Genomic DNA, 21,329 nt, shown 5'->3' with positions numbered 1-21,329 from the left:
ACTCAGTGTGTGAAGCCTCCTGGGCTGAGAGCTGAGCAGTGCCTGCCTCTTTGGGATGGCCCTGGTGGCAGTTGCCGGTCTGCTAGCTGAACGCAGCATGGGACAAGGGCTGAGGAGTCTGTGACAGAGATGAACCTAGCCACACAATGAAGCCAGAGGCGCGCTCGGAAGTCCAGGACGCCGCTCGCACATTCGGGGTGCCTTCTGCCCCTCGGCCTGGGCCTGAGACCTTGTACCAGCCTTTGGGACTGCCTCCCGGAGGAGCCCGACAAGCCCAGGCGGTGGCTGCCTGAGCCACCTGTGAGTGTCCCAGCCGACCCGGGAGAGACGGCCCCACTCTAGGCTCCGGGCCGGCAGGGAAGCTTGGCCCTGAGTTCCAGTAGGACAGCAGCCAGAGGCAAGCATTGAGGGGCCAAGGAGATGGAAGAACAGGTGTTCAAGGGGGACCCAGACACTCCTCATTCCATCTCCTTCTCCGGCAGTGGATTTCTCTCCTTCTACCAGGCCGGGGCCGTGGATGCCCTTCGAGACTTGGCCCCCCGGATGCTGGAAACGACCCATCGCTTTGCCGGGACGTCGGCAGGGGCAGTGATTGCGGCCCTGGTCATCTGCGGGATTGAAATGGGTAAGGCCTTGGTTCTGGGTTCCCTGGGGGAACTTCTGAGCCCTTTCGGAGAAGGCGGCATTCAAACAGGGGACCCGAGTGATATGAGAGCACAGGTCGTTTGAAGATGGGGGAAAGAACGTTCTAGGTGGAGGAGCGGCCAGGGGGCCAGGGAGTAGGGGCGAGGAGGAGGGGGTGGGGGTCAAGGCTGGAGAGGCAGGCAGGGGTCAGATGGTGCACCCGTGACGCCACGAACTTGGGGCAAACTACCGAATGCTCTGTGCCTCTTTTTCCGCCTCTGTAAGGTGGAAATTCTGTCTTGTACCGAGTTCCCAGTGTCGTTGAAGGATTAACTGAGCTAGAGGGACCGGTTTATCACAGAGTCTGACACATGGGAACTGCTGGCTTGGTAAGCATCAGCGACCGGCTGGGTTTTTTTTTTACTGTTTTTATTTATTTTTGAAGGAGAGAGAGACAGAGACAGAGCATGAGCGGGGGAGGAGCAGAGAGAGAGGGAGACACAGAATCTGAAACAGGCTCCAGGCTCCGAGCTGGCTCGAACCCACAAACTGCAAGATCATGACCTGAGCCGCAGCCAGACGCTCAACAGACTGAGCCACCCAGGCGCCCCAACCCGGCTGGGGTTTTTAAGGAACCTCACTCAGCTGCTGGGCAGAGTGAGTCGGAGGGGGAAGGGCAGCAACAGGGAGACCACCGTTGTGTCTAACGAGGGATGAGCACAGCCGGTGGCTGGGTGATGAGGACAGTATGAATGGGTTCAGGATACACTTTGAAGGTAGAGCCAGTGAGCCTCATAGAAGGCCCAGCTGCATTGTGTGAGGAAAGCAGGCCGGGCGGGACTGCCTTCCCCTCCTGGGCACCTCTGTGCTTGCTGAGAAGTCTGTCTGTCTTCCTTGTAAAGAATAATAGTAACGCCCATCTACTGAGGGCCTCTTATGGGCAAATCACTTTTTCTTTCTAGTATTTCACAAGGAATTAACTCTTTCTCACTGCACAAAACTCGAACAGTGCAAAAGTAAATGGAGTTTTGTTTTTGTTTTTGTTTTTTTAAGCCTCCCTCCTGTAGCCAGTGCTAAGGGCTCTGCTTAGATCCTTCTAGATCTTTTTTTTTTTTTTCTCATTTAAAAAATTTTACATCCCAGTATAGTTCACATAGAATGTCACATTAGTTTCAGGTGTACAATACAACAATTCAATAATTCTCTACATTACCCAGGGCTCCTCATGGTAAGTGTGCTCTTTAATCCCCCCACCCTCCTCCCCTCTGGTAACCATCAGTTTGTTCTCTATAGTTAAGAGTCTGTGTTTTGGTTTGTCTCTTTTTCTCCTTGTTTGTCTGTTTTGTTTCTTAAAGTCCACATAGAAGTGAAATCATGGTATTTGTCTGTCTCTGACTGACTTCTTTCACTTAACATTATATCCTCAAAGTCCATCCATGTCGTTACAAATGGCAAGATTTCCTTCTTTGTTATGGCTGAGTAATTATCCATTCATCAATAGGTGAACCCTTGGGCTGCTTCCATAATTTGGCTATTGTAAATCACGTAAGTATAGGGGTGCACCTATCCTTTCGAATTAGTGTTTCCGTATTCTTTGGGTAAATTCCCAGCCGTGCTATTGCTGGGTCATAGGGTAGTTCTATTTTTAATTATTTGAAGAAGCTCCACACTGTTTTCCAGAGTGGCTGCACCAGTTTGCATTCCCACCAACAGTGCCTGAGGGTTCCTTTTTCTGCACATCCTCACCAGCCCTTGTTGTTTCTTATATTTTTGATTTTAGCCACCTTGACAGGTGGAGGTACTATCTCATTGTGGCTTTGATTTGCATTTCCCTGAGGATGAGTGAAGTTGAGCATCTTTTCAGGTGTCTCTTGGCCCTTCTACATCTTTTTTAATGCACAGAGACCTCTTTGCATGTCGCAGTTAATGTTTCAGTCACACAATGGACCCTAGAACAAGCCTTCAAAAAGCGGCTGGGTGAGAGCCCCCACTCCCTCGTCTGATAGTCACAGAATTCCTGCCCTTGGAGACATCCTGCCTCTGGGATTCTGTCCCTTTCTGTGTATCTGTGCCACTCACCTGCTCTGTTGCTCCCACCCTCATCATATCTTTATTGCAACTTCTTAAAATACACCATCTGGGAGAGTAAGTGGTGTTTCCGTCCTCTGGCATTCAAGGACTTGTCAGAACTCATTCATTTCAATCAGGAGAGTAGTTCAAGGAGGAGTGAGGTGCATGTGGGACTTACCCTCGTCATTCAGCAGCATGTTTGTGAGGTTTATTATCTCACGGCATTCCAGTCGTCTTCATTCAAGTTAACTGCCGTGTAATTTACTAGCACTTCCTTTATATCAGGCACCGTTCTAAGTCTTTGGCATATCAACTCACTCACCACAGCCCTCTGAGGTGAAAACTATTATTATCTCCATTTACAGAGGAGGAAACCGAGTCACGGGAAGCTTAACTAACTTGCCTAAGGTGATACAAGCAGTAGTTGGTACAGCTGGGATTAGAACCCACTCTGACCCAACATCTGCACACTCGTCTTCTTTTTTTTCCTTTTTTATTTTAGTTGAAGTATAGTTAACACACACTGTTACATTGGTTTCAGGTATAAAACAAAGTGATTTGACAAGTAGAAATACTCTATGATCTGGTATTCCACTACTGACTATTTACCAAAAGAAAATGGAAATTTTCTTTTTTTTTTCAATATATGAAATTTATTGTCAAACTGGTTTCCATACAACATCCAGTGCTCATCCCAAAAGGTGTCTTCCTCAATACCCATCACCCACCCACCCCTCCCTCCCACCCCCCATCAACCCTCAGTTTGTTCTCAGTTTTTAAGAGTCTCTTATGCTTTGGCTCTCTCCCACTCTAACCTCCTTTTTTTTTTTTTTTCCCTTCCCCTCCCCCATGGGTTTCTGTTAAGTTTCTCAGGATCCACATAAGAGTGACAACATATGGTATCTGTCTTTCTCTGTTTGACTTATTTCACTTAGCATAACACTCTCCAGTTCCATCCACGTTGCTACAAAGGGCCATATTTCATTCTTGCTCATTGCCACGTAGTACTCCATTGTGTATATAAACCACAATTTCTTTATCCATTCATCAGTTGATGGACATTTAGGCTCCTTCCATAATTTGGCTATTGTTGAGAGTGTTGCTATAAACATTGGGGTACAAGTGCCCCTATGCATCAGTACTCCTGTATCCCTTGGGTAAATTCCTAGCAGTGTTATTGCTGGGTCATAGGGTAGGTCTATTTTTAATTTTCTGAGGAACCTCCACACTGTTTTCCAGAGTGGCTGCACCAATTTGCATTCCCACCAACAGTGCAAGAGGGTTCCCGTTTCTCCACATCCTCTCCAGCATCTATAGTCTCCTGATTTGTTCATTTTGGCCACTCTGACTGGTGTGAGGTGATATCTGAGTGTGGTTTTGATTTGTATTTCCCTGATGAGGAGCGACGCTGAGCATCTTTTCATGTGCCCGTTGGCCATCTGGATGTCTTCTTTAGAGAAGTGTCTATTCATGTTTTCTGCCCATTTCTTCACTGGGGTTATTTGTTTTTTGGGTGTGGAGTTTGGTGAGCTCTTTATAGATTTTGGATACTAGCCCTTTGTCCGATATGTCCTTTGCAAATATCTTTTCCCATTCCGTTGGTTGCCTTTTAGTTTTGTTGGTTGTTTCCTTTGCTGTGCAGAAGTTTTTTATCTTCATAAGGTCGCAGTAGTTCATTTTTGCTTTTAATTCCCTTGCCTTTGGGGATGTGTCAAGTAAGAGATTGCTACGGCTGAGGTCAAAGAGGTCTTTTCCTGCTTTCTCCTCTAGGATTTTGATGGCTTCCTGTCTCACATTCAGGTCCTTTATCCATTTTGAGTTTATTTTTGTGAATGGTGTGAGAAAGTGGTCTAGTTTCAATCTTATGCATGTTGCTGTCCAGTTCTCCCAGCACCATCTGTTGAAGAGACTGTCTTTTTCCCATTGGATGTTCTTTCCTGCTTTGTCAAAGATTAGTTGGCCATACGTTTGTGGGTCTAGTTCTGGGGTTTCTATTCTGTTCCATTGGTCTATGTGTCTGTTCTTGTGCCAATACCATGCTGTCTTGATGATGACAGCTTTGTAGTAGAGGCTGAAGTCTGGGATTGTGATGCCTCCTGCTTTGGTCTTCTTCTTCAAAATTCCTTTGGCTATTCGGGGCCTTTTGTGGTTCCATATGAATTTTAGGATTGCTTGTTCTAGTTTCGAGAAGAATGCTGGTGCAATTTTGATTGGGATTGCATTGAATGTGTAGATAGCTTTGGGTAGTATTGACATTTTGACAATATTTATTCTTCCAATCCATGAGCACGGAATGTTTTTCCATTTCTTTGTATCTTCTTCAATTTCCTTCATAAGCTTTCTATAGTTTTCAGCATACAGAGGTTTTACATCTTTGGTTAGATTTATCCCTAGGTATTTTATGCTTCTTGGTGCAATTGTGAATGGGATCAGTTTCTTTATTTGTCTTTCTGTTGCTTCATTATTATGCACACTCATCTTTTAAACCACTATGCTTCTTTTTGTTGTTGTTGTTTTTAAATGTTTATTTATTTTTGAGAGAGAGAGAGAGAAAGAGAGCGAGTGTGGGAGGGGCAGAGAGAGAGGGAGACAGGATCCGAAGGGGGCTTTGCACTGACAGCAGAGAGCCCGACACGGAACTCAAACTCATTAACCGTGAGATCATGACCTGAGCCAAAGTTGGACACGTAACCGACTGAGCCACACAGGCACCCCAGAAATATGCTTCTTCTTGACAAAGCAACGTCAGGGAGTACAGATGTCAGTTGTGTGGATCCTGGGGTCAGGGAAGTCTGTCTGAGCAGGTTGAATTTGTGCACGGACCTGGAGCCGGTGAGGGAGCCAGCTGTGAGAATATCTGGGGAGAGCATTCAAGAAAGAGAGACAAGTGACTTGTGCAACATCCCATCATCAGTTAGAAGCAGAACAAGAAGGAGGACTCCATTTCCTGAGTATCTTTACCTGAGGACTCCTTTCTTTGAGCATCTTTACCTCTTTCCGTATATATTCCATTAAGAGTATATCATGGCTCGCTTAGCCATTCCATTGATGGAACAGTCAAGTTTGTGTTATAAACACGTCAGTGAACACCCTTCTTCGTGTCTCTCATGCCCACATCGAATGTTTCTCTAGGACACGCATTCCCATTAACGTTACCAGACTTGACTAAATCATTCTTCCAGCAGCACGTGCGAGTTCTAAGTTTCCCACAATGTCGTCAATTCCTGATATTGTCAGACCTCAAAGTTTTAAGTCAATCTAATGCATGTGAAAATATATCACATTTTATTTTGCTTATTTAATTGTCATATCCTGATTGGTCGTAATGTTAAACATCTCTGTGTATTTCCTGCCCACTTGTGTGCCCTCTTCTGTGACTTACCTGCCTGCTTGTGAGCTTTTCCTGTTTTGTTTTGTTTTTCCTACCATCATCTTGTTCTCTTTAACTTGCAGTCGATGTTCTCTACACAGTCAGCACACGAATTCATGTGCCAGTTAGACATTACAGCCCTTTTATTCCACTCCGTGGCTTGTCTTTTTATCTTAGGATGTCTTTTGTCGTTCAGAAAATGTCACTTTTAACACAAATGTTTCAAACTTTGCCTCCTATAATTTCTGTTTTAATATCTTTACTTTGTTACAATGGTTTCTTCTACATTTCCTTTCAAAAGTTCTGAAGGTTTTTGCTCTTTCGTTAATCCATTAAAAAAAATCCTTAATTCTATTTTGTGGCTGGTTTGAGGGAGAAATCAAAGTTTCTTATTGTTTTGCCGTGGGAGAAACAATTTCTCCACACCATTTACAGTCAACCCTCTTCACACTGGTTTGAGATGCTGCCTCTGGCTTACTCAAGCTTCGGACTCTCAAGAGTCTGTCCCTGGCGTCTCTCTTCTCTCCCACTGGTGAATTTGTGCATTTCTGCACTACATCTCACTGTTTTCATCACTGTAGCCTTATTATATATGGCAACGCCTCTGCTCCTCTTCCAATTTCTTCTTCAAATATTGCCTCTGTTATTCTTGACCCCGCTTTTCCCCTTGAGAAAAGCTCTGCTGGGATTTTAACTGAAATTATATCTTCCCATTTGTAAATATAGTCTCTCTCTATTTCTTCTGGCCTTTAATGCCATTCAATAAGGATTGTGTATGTCTTTATTGAATTTATTAGTTTTTGTTTCTGTGAAATACGGGTTCTTTCGTCCTATGGCATTTTCTAATCTAATTGATTATTGCTGATATAAAGGAAGGTTGACCGTTTTGACATATTGAGCAAACGTGCGAACATTCTTAATAGTTCCAAAAGTCTGTTGGTAGATGATTTCATATTTTAGGTGCAAATAATCACTGTATCACCATGTAACCAGAGGTTTGTCTCTCTTTATTTATTTATTTATTTTTTTGTGTGAGTTTATTTTTGAGACAGGGAGAGAGAACACGAGCAGAGGAAGGACCGAGAGAGAGGGAGAAAGAGAGAATCCCAAGCTGCCGTTGGGTCCATGCTGCCATTGCCAGGCTCGATGGGGGGCTCAGCGGAGGGCTTGAACCCGCACACCGTGAGATCATGACTGGAGCTGAAACCAAGAGTTAGATGCTTTACCAGCAGAGCCACTCAGGTGTCCCTGAGGTTTGTCTCTTTTTTAGAAAATTCTTCAACATGTGGCACGCGGGGCCTCTCTCCTCCGGGTCACATTCCCTCCTCTTGTTGCCAGCCTGTGCTTTCTGCCCCGAGATTGTATGTTTTGTTCCTGGGAAAGCCAAGGCAGCAGGGGGTCCATCTTCTGGAAATGTGTGCCAAGCTCTGTGATAGGACCGATTTGGGGTACGTGAAAGTGTTTGTAAAACCACTTAGCGCAGTGCCTGGTTTTCATTAGTGATGCAGTAAAGGTCTATGTTCATTCATTCATTCATTCATTCAACAAGTGTTTGCTGAGCCTATGCTAGGCTCTACAGGGGACACAGACATATAACATAAAATGAAACTCTGCCTTCACCCTCAAGGAACTTATTTATAGTCTACTCGGACCTAAGGGCAGCAAGCCGGTAGGTATAACACAGGAGAGTTCCAGCTGAATGTCAGAAATTCAAAGGCATAGGAGTGCAGAGGAAGGGGGCAACGTCTCCAGAGATGCCTCGTGGAAGTGGCATCTGAGGTGGTGTCTGAAAGGTGAGGAGAGAGGCACCTGGGTGACTCAGTCTGTTGAGTGTCCCGCTTCGGCTCAGTTCATGACCTCATGGTTCGTGAGTTCAAGCCCCACATCGGGCTCTCTGCTGTCAGCTCAGAACCCTCTTCAGATTCTCTCTCAGCCTCTCCTCCTCTTGTGCTCTCTCAAAAATAAACATTAAAAAAGAAAATGGTGAGGAGAAGTTCCACAGGTAGGAGATAGGTTGGGCAGGAGCCCGGACTTCTCGTGAGGACCTCAAATTACATCACAACAGTAACACAGCAGGGTGGGGGGAAGGGGATACCTCCAGGGAGTGGTGAATGGTGCAGGTTGACTGAGGTCAGGGGCCACGTGCAAGTGTCAGAGAAGCGGCTTTGGGCTCAGCAAGAGTTGTCCAAGATGGGAAAGGGCCGCTCCGGAAGAAGGGAGCACCAGCCCTCTGAGAGACCCACCTGCCTGCCCGATTGCTGCTCCCATGGGTCCCCTTTGTTTGGTGCAGTCACAGAGATGACCTGTAGACCCAAGGTCTCCAGATTCCCAGACTGAAATGCACAGGGAGAAATACTGTTTATGTTATAATCTCATATACACGTAATTAAAAAAAAAATGATAGAATGCCATACTCTAATGTCATAATTTCAATATTCTCTTCTAGTCATTAAAACAGTCTTCCCCTCAGCTGCACATTCAGATCACCCGGGGCGCTTTTAAAATGCCCACTGCTCATGGGGCGCCTGGGGTGGCTCTGTCGGTTAAGCGTGCAACCTCGGCTCAGGTCCTGATCTCTCGGTTTGAGAGATCAAACCCCACGTGGGGTTCTGTGCTGACAGCTCAGTGCCTGGAGCCTGCTTCGGATTCTGTGTCTCCCTCTCTCTCCCCCTCTCCGGTTTGTGCTCTGTCTCTCTCTCTCTTTTTCTCAAAAATAAAAACAAACGTTAACAAAAATTTTTTTAATGCTCACTGCCTAAAGCAAATTAAATCACCATCCTCCTGGGGCAGGGGCGGAACCCAGGCACCAGTGTCTATCCAACCCCCAGGGGATTCCAGTGTGCAGCCAGGGTTGAGACCCAGTGAACTTTGGAAAACTACCTCCCTAAGACTCTGTGAATGTCTGACCAGGAGGCAGTGGAAATGGCTGGAGCATTTCGTATGGAAACCTGTAAAATGCCCATCACAGTACTGGCCTAATGAAAATTCTCTGTCCGATTATTAATGGGGAATGGCTTTTTCCATTCAATTTCCATCCATTCTAGGACATTTTAGTTATCTCCAAAGGAAACCCAATATCCCTTAGTTGTCACCTCTGAATTCCTACACCACCACCACCCCGCGCCCCCCTCCAAGTGCCTGGCAACCGCTAATCTACTTTCTGTCTCTGTAGATTTGTCTATTCTGGACATTTCCTATCAATGGACTCACACAATGCGTGATCTTTTGTATTTGGCTTCTTTCATTTAGCAGAATGTTTTCAAATGCGTCCATATTGTCGCATGTGTGGTTGTTTCATTCTTTCTCTTATCCAATATTCCATTGTGTGGATATAACACGTTTTATTTATTTATGTATTCACCAGGTAATATACATTTGGGTGTTTTTACTTTGGGCTATTATGAATAATGCTGCTATAAAAATACATGTACATTAAAAAAACTTATTAATAACTTTTTTAACAAAAAAAAATTCCAAACATGTTGGAGATAGGACAATATCATGGACACTCACCACCCCCCCACCCCCCGGCCAAGAACCCATCCTGTAACTTCAATAGTTATCAGCATTTACCACCTGGGTTTCGTCCAGAGCCTCCCCACCTAGCTTTGTTTTGTTTTGTAAGTTGCATGTAGCCTCACCAGGCTTTGTTTTTTACATGAACGTCTCAGACCATGTATCTCTGTGCAGAGAAACACTGTGAGTCTGAGGAAGCCCAGGGGCACGGAGGCGGGTCGATCTGCTCACACAGCACAGACTGTGGGGGCAGGCACCTGCTTCAGTGGCTGTTACGCAGCATCTCCTAGTGGGTGAGAGGAGGGACCATGTGCTCATCAGGTGACTTTGTTTTGTCCTCTAAAAGTAATTATCTTCCTGGGGCACCTGGGTGGCTCTGTTGGCTAAGCATCTGATTCTTGGTTTCGGCTCAGGTCACGATCTCAGTTTGTGAGTTTGAGCCCCACGTCGAGCTCTGCTCTGGCAGCGTGTAGGGCCTGCTTGGGATTCTCTCTCCCTCTCCCTCTCTCTGCCCCCCCTCCCCACTCAGAGTCTCTCTCTCTCTTTCTCTCTCCCTCTCAAAACAAATAAACAAACTTAAAAAAAATTTTTTAAGTAATTATTTTCCAAGCACTGTCATGCTGCCTTCTCAACCCCCAACCTCTGCCCCAGCCCCCACCACTCCAAACCCCCAAACCACTAAATAAAATATTAAAAGGCTGGGACTCTGGACCAGGGCTAGGATTGGGAGCGTTTCTTTTCAGTCCCACGGTATGGAGTCTCAGGATGAGTCATATCCCTGTGCCTTTGCTCCAGCTGTTCCCTCTCTGAGGAATGCCGTCCCTTCTCTCCCCACCTAACGTCTCCCCATCCTCCAAGGCCTACCTCAGACATCACTTCCCCTGAGAGTGAATCCTGGTTTCCTTCTTGCTCCCACAGCCAGAGAATAGCCCTTACCTCAGACGCCAGAATCCTCATGGGAAAGAGCACCTCATTAGGCATCAGGCCCTCTGGATTCTGAGAACCAAAATGTCCTAGAGGCAGATCATCAGCCTAGCTTGCCACACACATTGTTTTCACCTGGTCTTTCACGGTAGGGTTCAGTAAGGAGGGAGGTGGGGTTCAAACCAAAGCTGGTGTGATCCCAAGGTCTAAACTCTCTCCACCCTTCCTTTCCCCCCTGGGCCCAGGAATCCACTCAGCAGTGAGTGACCTTGGACCAGCCATCTTGAGCTTAGCTCAGTGGCTGTACAATGGGAGAGAATCAGGCCTGCCTTCCCCTCTCCGCGGCCTGGCTCTGGGAATCACAGTGGTTCCTATGAATGAATGAGCTTTGCCAACTAAGGGGTTGATACTATAGTTGCTTTGGTCGGGATAGCAGAGGCTTCAGCAAGACAGAAGAGCATTGCTCACTTATGTGACCTTTTGCACTCCAGCCTCCCAAAGCTAGTGTGGTGGCTCCACAGAGTTAGGACCAAGCTTCCTTCCATTGTGCTGCCTACAGTCCAGTAGGGCTCCCCATGATGTCTTTATTCCAGCTAGGTGGGGAAGGAAAAGCGGAGGGCACACCTCCTCTCTTTAAGGGCAGGCCTTGGAGGTGACACACATCATGTCACCTTACATCCCATGGATCTGCACTTAGTCACGTGACCACATCTAACTGCAAAGGAAACTGGGAAATGTAGACTTTATTCTGGGAAGCCACGTGTCTGGCTCAAAACCGTAGGTTCAAGTCCCAAGGAAGAAGCGGAGAATGGATGGTGGGGACAATTAGCAGTCTCTGCCACAACGACCATAACTGGAGACATGGCAATGATGGAAAACTCAGTCTCGGCCTGGGACCAAGACCCTGACTCCATAACCACCGGGCCAAGTCCATTTCTGTTGGCTGGGAGGGCCTCAGCTCCGAACCATCAGTAGGCCGCCCTCCGGGCAGCTGAGGGTGTGAGAACCTTAGTCCTGCTACGGGGCCCTGACGGTGCAACACAGCAGCCATTATACCCTCTACCTAAAATGGCCTTCTGGTTTTCTCTGGAGAGATGTCACCTTCTTCCAAGATACCTTCCCATTTTACCCCACTGGATCTCTTTCCATGATCTCTCATTTGCCCATAGAACCTGTCTACCTGTTCCAGCACTTGATGGTAGACGGTCTTAATGATTTCGTTTCGAGGGCTGTGTCTTGTTTCATCAACTAGCTGGTTGAGCAATCTGAGATTTTATGAGTCCCGTGGCTCCACAAACTGCTTGTCAAACAAGAAATGCTTGATAAACTCCCGATGATTGCTGGCTGTTGGCAGGCATGACGTTGAACGTGTTTTTGCAATTTCTATCTTGGAGTCTACCTGACTCTTAGATAAGTTTCTGCATTTATGGAGCTGATTAGACTTATAATACTAGAATTTCATAGAAGGAAGGTCAGTGAGTCCAACTTTTTCATTTTACAGATGATTGTATTTAGACTTCGGGAGAGGAAGTAACTGGTTGGAGGTGGACCTTGCTTTGGCCAATGTTTTCCAAACTGTGTTCCGAAGAACCCCATCGATCTATGAGAATAGGGGAGGTTGAGGGGAGGGAGGAGCCAGGGAACAGGGAGAGGACACACACAGAAGCCCTGGGACCTCCCCGCAGCTTCAAGAAGTATAGTCCCGGGGGCGCCTGGCTGGCTTAGTCGGTTGAGTGTCCGACTTCGGCTCAGGTCATGATCTCACAGTTTGTGGGTTCAAGCCCACATCAGGCTCTTTAAAAAACAATTTTTTTTTGAAGTATACTCCTGCTATTGTCCATTCTTCTTAACATTTCATTTAGAGGAAGGTTCCAATGATTTATTTATTTATTTATTTATTTATTTTTAAGTTTGAAAGCCACCGTTTGAGTCTAATCCACTTAGCGTGCAGACAAAGAAGTTGAGGACCAGGATCTGGCTGTATTGCAGTGATAAAATAGACCAGTCATTGATTCATTCCAGGTTCCAGCAGTGAACAAAACAGCTGTCTGCCCTCGTGAAGCTGACCTCGTCTTGATGGAATAAGCCATGAATAACCAAACACATAGAAAAACATCAGCGTGCATGCTCCAAGGAGAAAATAAAGCAGGAGAAGGGTGTGGCAAACGATTCAAGGGTGGATTAAAGGGTGAGGTTTCAGGTGCGCTGGTCGGGGGAGGCCTCTCTGAGGTGGAAGGAAGGGAGGAGGAGCCACGTGAGCTCAGAGAAAAGAGCGTTCCAGGCTGAGAGCCCTGAGGAGCAAATGTGCTTGATTCTCAGAAAGGAAGGCCCGCTGTCCTTCTGCACAGGAAGTGGGCTTCCAAAGGCCCCTGCAGAGCACATGAGAGCACCAGAGGGACCCTGCCCCACATACATGGCACGGCAGGACCCTTCCACGGAGATGGAGTCCACTACAGGTGTCCTGGTCTCCCTCCCACCTGCCATGCCAGTGACCAAAGGCCTCCTGGGGCCCTGGAGCCAAGGCTGAAGTTAGTGTCATTGGCAGGTGGCCAGGTGTGTTCCAGGCGGTGGGCCCACTGGCCCTCAGGGGCCTGTACTGGGAGGACAAGACCACTTTGTGAGAACCTTGGCCCTGGTGACTCCTTTCTTGGGTCAGTTGAGGAACAAGACCCCCGGGGGTGGTGGAGAGTGCGGTTCCCAGGAAGGAGGAGGTTGGGGCTGGCTTTCCGGCTCTGCCACTCATCACTGTGGGTCCTTGGCCGGCCAGTGACCTGCCTCCCCCTTCGGTTTTCCCAACTCTAACTTGGGAGTGCAAGCACATCCTTTAGCCATTACAGTGAGGGAGAAGGAAGTCATGGTGTTCCTGGCACAGTGCCTGGCAAAACAGGTCTTTGATGAAGGCATGTTGAGTGAAGGGGAGAATAAGTACAAAGAAAATTCTCTTGAAATAGAAAAGCATAGGTGAAGCAGCATTTTTCACATTTCACCGAAGAATGTCCGAATGAACTTATTAAACTTATTGAAACAAAGATTACTACCTGGGTAGCTTCTTTGGTGGAGTATCCAACTGTTGCTTTTGGCTCAGGTCATGATCCCAGGGTCATGGGATCGAGCCCCTTGGGCTCCACGCTGAGCATGGAGACTGCTTGAGAGTCTGTCTCTCTCTCTCCCTCTCTCTCTCTTTCAACACAAAGAAAACAAAACAAAACCACACACACACAAAGATTACTAGACTCCGACCTTGTCCAATTAATTTTCTTTTGAGAGAGAGAGAGCGTGCACAAGTAAGCACGAGCAGGGGAGGGGCAGAAGGAGAGAATCTCGAGCAGGCTCCAAGCTCAGCACAGCGCCCAACACGGGGCTCGACCCCATAACCCTGGGATCATGACCTGAGCCGAAATCCAGAGTCGGACGCTCAACCGACTGAGCCACCCAGCATCCTTAATATTTTTAATATTTTAATTGTGAGCTCATCTGTACGACTTAGTGGTTTGTTTTTGTTTTTGGGTTTTTTTTTTTGTAAATTCTGTGTGGCCTGGGCAGTGACAGGACCCAACTGAGCTGGTTTGCCAGGACCTGGCCAGGCATCCCTGGGTTCTCACCCACTCAGGATCAATTTTCATGGTCATTACTCTGGTAGGCTGTGTCAATGCTAACTGTAAACCACATGTAAGGCAGGCTTGGGGGGCTTTGAATTTTTATGAGAGACTATCTTTTCACCCAGAGCCCTGGGCAGAGATAAGCTACTGACACCTTTCACTGGTCCAGCAGTTATCGGAGTGTCCCGACTTTAAGGGGAGGGTCTCAGTGCCCCTCACACAGCCCAGGACTACCGCCTCTGCGCCGCCAGTTTCTGGTCTGATAACTACATTACCAGCTTTCTTCTCATGGCACTGACTTTCAGTTCCTTCCTTTCTTCCCCTTCTTTCTGGTGAGTTCACCTGTGTCTCACAATTTTATTTTACATTCCTGAAGCTGGAAAGGTTCCTGTACTGCTGCAGTGGAAAGTCTCCCCAAAGTTCTTTAAGACCAGAATGAGAACCTCCATTTTTTCCCGTGCGTGCCCGTGCATGTGTCTCCGCGGGCGTCGCGCTTCCATGCGTGCGTATAATGTGCACGTGTCCCAGATGGAACCGGGAGTTCAATCCCGGCTGCTGGGTGCGCTTTTGGAATCAAAATGTCTTCATCAGAAATCATCCCCAGAGTTACTTATCTGCCCAAGATGGCAGCATGTCCCGTAAAAAGTACTCTGCCCTGATTCATGTCTCAGTGTCACGCTATTAACAGCTATTTATCAAGCACTTAGAATGTGCTCAACGCCTTGCATGAGTTATTTACTCTCATCTTGTCACAACCCCACGAGGCAGACACTGTATTTCTACCCATTTTAGAAAGGAGGAAACAGGTATTTGGAGAGATTAGCCAACTTGCCAGGGTTTATACAACAAAACCAAGACTGAGCTCTCTCTTCATTTCTACCTTCTCTGTCCTCGTAAATCATGAGTTTAGGTGTTGCTTTGCAAGCGACTCTACAGCTTTCCTGCCAAACTCTGTGGCTAGGCGATCATCTGCACATTGGTTAAGAAAATGAGATCAAATGACATGATAAGTGCAAAAAGGACTTTTTATAAAATGCTAGAAATGACATCACTGCATGGTGGTTGTAACTTGCGCTACCGTGTTGAGATCAGGATTTTTTAACTCACTCCAAGTAACGTGTTTGATCAACCGAGTGGATAAAAGTTCTTTTTCCCCCAGTCTTCTGGACTCTTTTTTTTTTATTTTTTTTAAACATTTATTTATTTTTGAGACAGAGGGAGACAGAGCATGGACGGGGGAGGGGCAGAGAGAGAGGGAGACACAGAATCGGAAACAGGCTCCAGGCTCCGAGCCATCAGCCCAGAGCCCGACGTGGGGCTCAAACTCACGGACCGTGAGATCTTGACCTGAGCTGAAGTCGGACGCTTAACCGACTGAGCCACCCAGGCGCCCCTGGACTCTTAAGTTGAAGAGAATTGAATGGCAAATCTGGTAAAACTCTTTGAATATGTTGGTTACACCATAGAAACATCTAACAATTTGCAAAGCAACTCAAGGGGGTGACAGCCTGCAATCCGTTCCCCCCAACATCAGCAGGCATTAACTGAGCCCCTGCTGAGTGGCGGGCACTGTGTGCCTAACAGTCGTGGTCATCTGTGTGTGTGTCCCTTTTTTTTTTTTTTTTTACTTCAATTATAATAAACTTTTTTTTTTAATGTTTAAATTGTATTTAAATCCAAGTTAGTTAACATACAGTATAATAATGATTTCAGAGTAGAATTTAGTGATTCATCACTTACATATAAACACCCCGTGTTCGGGGCGCCTGGGTGGCTCAGTCGGTTAAGCGCCCGATTATGGCTCAGGTCATGATCTCGCGGTCCGTGAGTTGGAGCCCCGCGTCGGGCTCTGTGCTGACAGCTCAGAGCCTGGAGCCTGTTTCAGATTCTGTGTCTCCCTCTCTCTGACCCTCCCCCGTTCATGCTCTGTCTCTCTCTGTCTCAAAAATAAATAAACGTTAAAAAAAAATAAATAAATAAATAAATAAATAAACACCCCGTGTTCATCCCAACAAGTGCTCTCCTTAATGCCTGTCACCCATTTAGCCCATCCCCACCCCCACCTCCAGCAATCCTCAGTTTGTTCTCTATATCTAAGAGTCTCTTATGGTTTGCCTCCTTCTCTGTTTTAATCTTATTTTTCCTTCCTTTCTTCTATGTTCATCTGTTTTGTTTCTTTTTTGTTTTAATGTTTTTCATTCATTTTTGGGAGACAGAGAGAGACAGAGTACTAACAGGGCGGGGGCGGGGACGGGGGGAGCCGAGAGAGAGGGAGGCACAGAATCTGAAGCAGGATCTAGTGTCTTACTGTCAGCACAGAGCTCAACACAGGGCTCAAACCCACAAACTGTGAGATCATGACCTGAACCGAAGTCAGATGCATAACCAACTGAGCCACTCAGGTGCCCCCTGTTTTGTTTCCTAAATTCCACATAGGAGTGAAATCACATGATATTTGTCTTTCTCTGACTGATTTCCCTTTGCATAATACATTCTAGTTCCATCCGTGTTGTTGCAAATGGCAAGATTTCATTCTTTTTGATCATTAAGTAGTATTCTATTGTGTGTGTGTGTGTGTGTGTGTGTATACCACATCTTTGTCCATTTATCAGTCAATGGACATTTGGTTTCTTTCCATTTTAATTCTGGAATATTGCTAGATTTACAGAAAAGTTGCTGAGGTTGTACAGATAGTGTGATATGTCCTTCACCCAAGTCCCCCCTAATGTGAGTGCCTTCATAAGTATGATACGCTTGTCAACACTAAGCCATCAACACTGGTACATTATTATAACTATAGATTTTGCCAGTTTTTTCTAGTAATGTCTTTCTTTCTGCCCCAGGATCTAATCTGGGATCCCTCGTGGCATTTGGTGGATCCATTTCTAAACCAATTCTAAACCAATTCTACAGGGAAAACAGGCAAACAAACAATAAACAAACCTCCAGATCAGTTTGACTCCCATCTGACTCAGGAGTTGACCTGTTGCTCCAGCTCTGCCCTCGTGAAACCACCCTGTAAGGAAGAATCTCCTTCTTGGCCCCAGCTCAGGGCCTTGTGCCCATCGATGTGGGGGCAAGAATTAGGACCAGGCTTGACAGAGAAAATTGCCCTGTGGTTTGCTTTCTCACAGCTGGAAAGATTCCTGTCAGTGCAGTAGAAAAGAGGTTCTTTGATCTCCTTCTTCAGCTCATCATTCATTCATTCACTCATTTATTCATTCATTCATTCATTCATTTTTTAAGTTTATTTATTTTGAAAGAAACAGAGAGAGAGAGAGAGAGAGTGGGGGAGGGGCAGAGGCGGGGGGTGGGGGTGGGCAGGGTAGAGAGAATCCCAAGCAGGCTCCACACTGTCAGCGCAGAGCCTGATGGGGGCTCCAACTCAGGAACCTCGAGATCATGACCTAAGCCGAAATCAAGTCGGGTGCTTAACCAACTGAGCCACCCGGTCACCCGTCATTCATTCATTTTTAAAACATGTTTATTAATTCTTTCAGCAAACATTTATTAAGTTCCTACAGTGTGCCAGGTACTGAATTAAGTGCCGAAGGCATAATGGGGAACAAAACAGAAATAGTCCCTACTTATGGAACATTAAATAATTTACTTATTCATTCTTGAATACCTTGAATACTAAGTGTTCAACACTGTGCTAGGCAGTATGGGGGGAAGGATATTCTTAATACAGGCCTTGTCCTCAAGGGATACAGCTGCCCAGAGACACAGGACAAGCCACTCAAGACAGCCTGATATAAGCGGTATGGACAGTAAGGAGAGACAGAGAGCTAAGAGCGAGGGTGAGCAGGGAGGGCTTCAGGGAGGGGGCCCAGATCTTAAGCTGGACTTAAGGGTGAGGTCTGTATGGTCAAAAAAAAAAAAAAAAGATGGGGGGTGGTTTGGCGCCTGGCTGGCTCAGTCCAAGAGCGTGTGGCTCTTGATCTCAGGGTTGTGAGTTTGAGCCCCAGGTTGGGTGTAGAGATTACTTACAAATAAAATATTATATTTTTTAAAAAGTGCGTGTCGAAGGGAAGTAAGCAGGATTGTGCACTTGTGTTTACCCAGAAGAGTCGAGACAGACTGCCCCTGAGGAGGGGCTTTGGGTGTGGGGATAGAAGAACATATATTTGAAGGTGCGGTTTGGGATCCGTTGCTCTAAAGGGAGCCTTCCTGTCTCCCAGGGACATCTGAGCCCTTAGGAAGTGTGCCTAAGCTAAGTCCCAGAAAGGCAGATCCCAAGAGCCTTCGTGAGAACAACCCCCTTGCCTCACAGTGGGAAGCAGAGGCTCTGAGAGACAAAGCAGTGGAAAGAACACAGGCTTTGGAGGCCTAGCTTTGCGGCTTTCCAGCTGTGTGCCCTTGAGCAAGTTACTGGTGAGCCTCTGTTTCCTGCGGTATAAAGAGATAACCTTAGTACCTACCTCAAAGGAGTTGTGAAGATTAAATGAGACAATGAGGCCTCAGAGCCCGGCTCAGCACCAGAAAGTGCTAAGTGTCAAACGTGGTAAGTGTCATAAACGAGAACACTGTGGTCTCAAGAGAACTTCAAGACTCCCATGACATAGATTAGACATTTAATGAAAATAAAATGTATTTGGGGAGTTTCAAAAAAAAAAAAAAAGAAAAGACTCCTATGACATGGATGGCGAGCGGTCTCTCCAAAGTCTCGGACAGCGGGGGCAGTGAATGTCTCCAGTTGGCAGAAATTAACTTGCGTTACCGTGATTTGGAGAGAGGGAGACACAGGTGTTCCTCCGCAGTGGCACCCTAATTTGAACATCTCTTGAATGAGGAGATATTCAGGGATGGCCTTTTTTCTGTTTAGCAGAGACTCACTTGGAGGTCTTTTGACCCTGCTCCCCTCCCCACCGCAACACACACAGAAAACAAAACAAAACAAAATACAAAGTAAAACGAAACAAAAACAACTTTTAAGATTAGTGGGTGACAAGTTCACAGCTCTTGCACTACCGTAGGGTCCCCTCAGTAGTGCAAGGAGAGTCTGTAGGGTGGGATAGGCCACAGCCTGGAAAGGGGACAATACTGGTTTCTATCTTGGAGCAAGATCCCAGAGAGACTTCTGGTCCACCACAGAAAACAGTCAGAGAGAAAAGAGCAGAGGCAACGACCCTGAGAACATTCTGAGGTTCCAGAGAACTTTCTAGATACATTCCCTCTCTGCCTGTTTTATCTCCAGTCGATCAGTAGATCCTTCAGTGACAAGTCAGGGAGATTGCGCCTGGATTCTGGGAAGAGGCACACAGGGGCAGGGTGAGGCCCCAGTCCTGGAAAGACCCCCATGGGTACCTTGACAGGAACCCAGGTATGAACCGCAGGAAGGCACTGCTGTTTCCATGGCAACCTGATATAAGCTGATATGAACTTTTAAAGCCAATTTAGTAAACTCTTCGGGCTAGAAAAAGGTCTGTGTGAAAGATTGTTATTATCCGTAGAAGAGTATTGGCTTTGAGGTTTTGTTTTTTTAAGTGCTTACTAGGTCAGAGTGGTTTTGCCTTTGGCAAAAGCCTGTAATGCATTCAGAACAGAGTAGAAAAATGTGAATTTTCTCACACATTCTAGTTCCAGTTTCTGTTAACATAGACTGTGGCCTATGGGATAACCATCTTTATTCATTTCTCTGTCCATCCAACCATCCAACCATCCAGCCATCCAGCTGGATTTATTGAGTGTCATCTTTATCCTGGGCTCGATTTCTAATTCGTAAAATAAGACGATTTCGTCTGGTTTCGTATTTTGACCTAGGCTCCTAGAATCTTCGGCTGCTTTCAGCAGCCTCCTTCCTAGGGCGGGATGGGGCGATTGGGCAGGGTCTGAGACCCCACTAGGCTTCAACCTAGAACAGCCCTGTTTCTAGCTGTTGTATATATCGGATTTCCGCTTGAGGTTTCTTTTGAATAAAGGCTCCCCGACTGAAAAATCGCTGCCCCAGAAGGTCTCTCTGGATCTTCCAGTGGCCACGCTGCGGCTTCAAGCCAAATCGTTTTTCAATCAATGCCCCTGCCGTGTGGGGTATGGAAATAAAAAGGTGAATAAAACCAGGGTCACTACCCCTCAGGGGCACGCTGTCACTGTGAAGAAACACTGAGATCGCAAGTGCGAATGGGTAAATGACTGTTGTTAAGATAATAGGAATTTTTTATTATTATAGTGCAGTCGGGCAGTCAGGATACACCCAAGGGGATAGGCAGCCTATAATTCAGCCTACAGTTAGGGACCAGGTACGAGCTGCACACTCCCAGGTGCTCCGTGCAGGGACTCCGAGAATTGCAGGGCTTTCCTGGGAACGCAGCTCTGCTCGCCGCCGCCTCCCCTGCGGCTGCTGCGCCGCCCGCTTCCCCCCTGCTTACCGCGCCCGCTGCTGGGAAGCACGGCCGGCGGCGGGGGGGGGGGGGGGGGGGGGGGAGGGGGGAAATGGGGGGCGCCTGGCGGTGATTGGCTGAGCCGAGGTTGTTGCTAGGCTACCAGTCGGCGGGAGACGGGGGCCGCTCAGTCCCATCCTCCACCGCAGATCTACCCCGCGCCGCCGCAGACCCCATCCGGGCACCCTGTGAAGGAGATCCCCAGCAGTTTAAGTTGTCGGCCGCCACGTGCCCATCTTTCCAGGATTTTTCACTTAGCAAGAGGCGGTGTGGAGGAGGGGAAGAGAAGCGGGTTTATTCTTGGGGCACCTCGGATAAGCTGCTTCTCTCTCTGGACCTCAGTGCCCTCCTTCGATTCCTGAGGTTCATTCATTTATTCATTATCCATGCATGCAATCATGTTTATTAAGTGCCTACCGTGTTCCGGGCACCATATCGGGCGCTAGGGACGAAAGGATAAGCCAGATTGAGACCATCCTTGGTCTCACAAAGAGATGGGGGGGGAGGGGGGAGAGGCATTAGATTTAAGCAAATACATAAGATAAACATATATCTTATTCCTTCCTCCTCAGTGATACTTCTAAGCCCTGCCCCTTTTCCCTACTAAATCTGTAGAGCCCCCCAAGTTGGCAAGAGAGGGAGAGAGTGTGGATAGCAACAGCACTACATTACAGCTGACCTAGCACCTTACTGCACCCTGAAACAGAGGCACACTGTCCCGTCTCCACAGTGTTTTTACTTTGCTCCTTTGCATCCAAAAGTGAGCCTGAGCCCACCTCGATAAAGATGTGGGGGCAGGGATCATTGTCCCCAGTTCAAATGAGAAAGCTGAAAGCCAGAAACATC

The 21,329-nt window shown here is 47.0% G+C and overlaps 1 protein-coding gene across 1 annotated transcript in view; it reads left to right on the top strand.

Annotated features, from left to right (window-relative positions):
• Positions 1–331: 331 nt before the first annotated feature.
• Positions 332–21,329, top strand: part of PNPLA1 (patatin like phospholipase domain containing 1) — a 42,666-nt gene continuing 21,668 nt past the window's right edge. The window contains exon 1 of the mRNA XM_047103118.1: positions 332–625. Within this exon, the coding sequence (XP_046959074.1) occupies positions 421–625 (205 nt within the window). The 5' untranslated portion in view covers positions 332–420. The remainder of the gene's footprint in view (positions 626–21,329) is intronic.

This window comes from Lynx rufus, unplaced genomic scaffold (assembly GCF_022079265.1).
Source record: "Lynx rufus isolate CCGP_SWC_20201006 ecotype Redwood Valley unplaced genomic scaffold, mLynRuf1.p SCAF_6, whole genome shotgun sequence".
Taxonomy (NCBI): Eukaryota; Metazoa; Chordata; class Mammalia; order Carnivora; family Felidae; genus Lynx; species Lynx rufus.
Note: the sequence above shows the minus strand (reverse complement) of the source record. Positions and strands in the feature narration are given on the sequence as shown.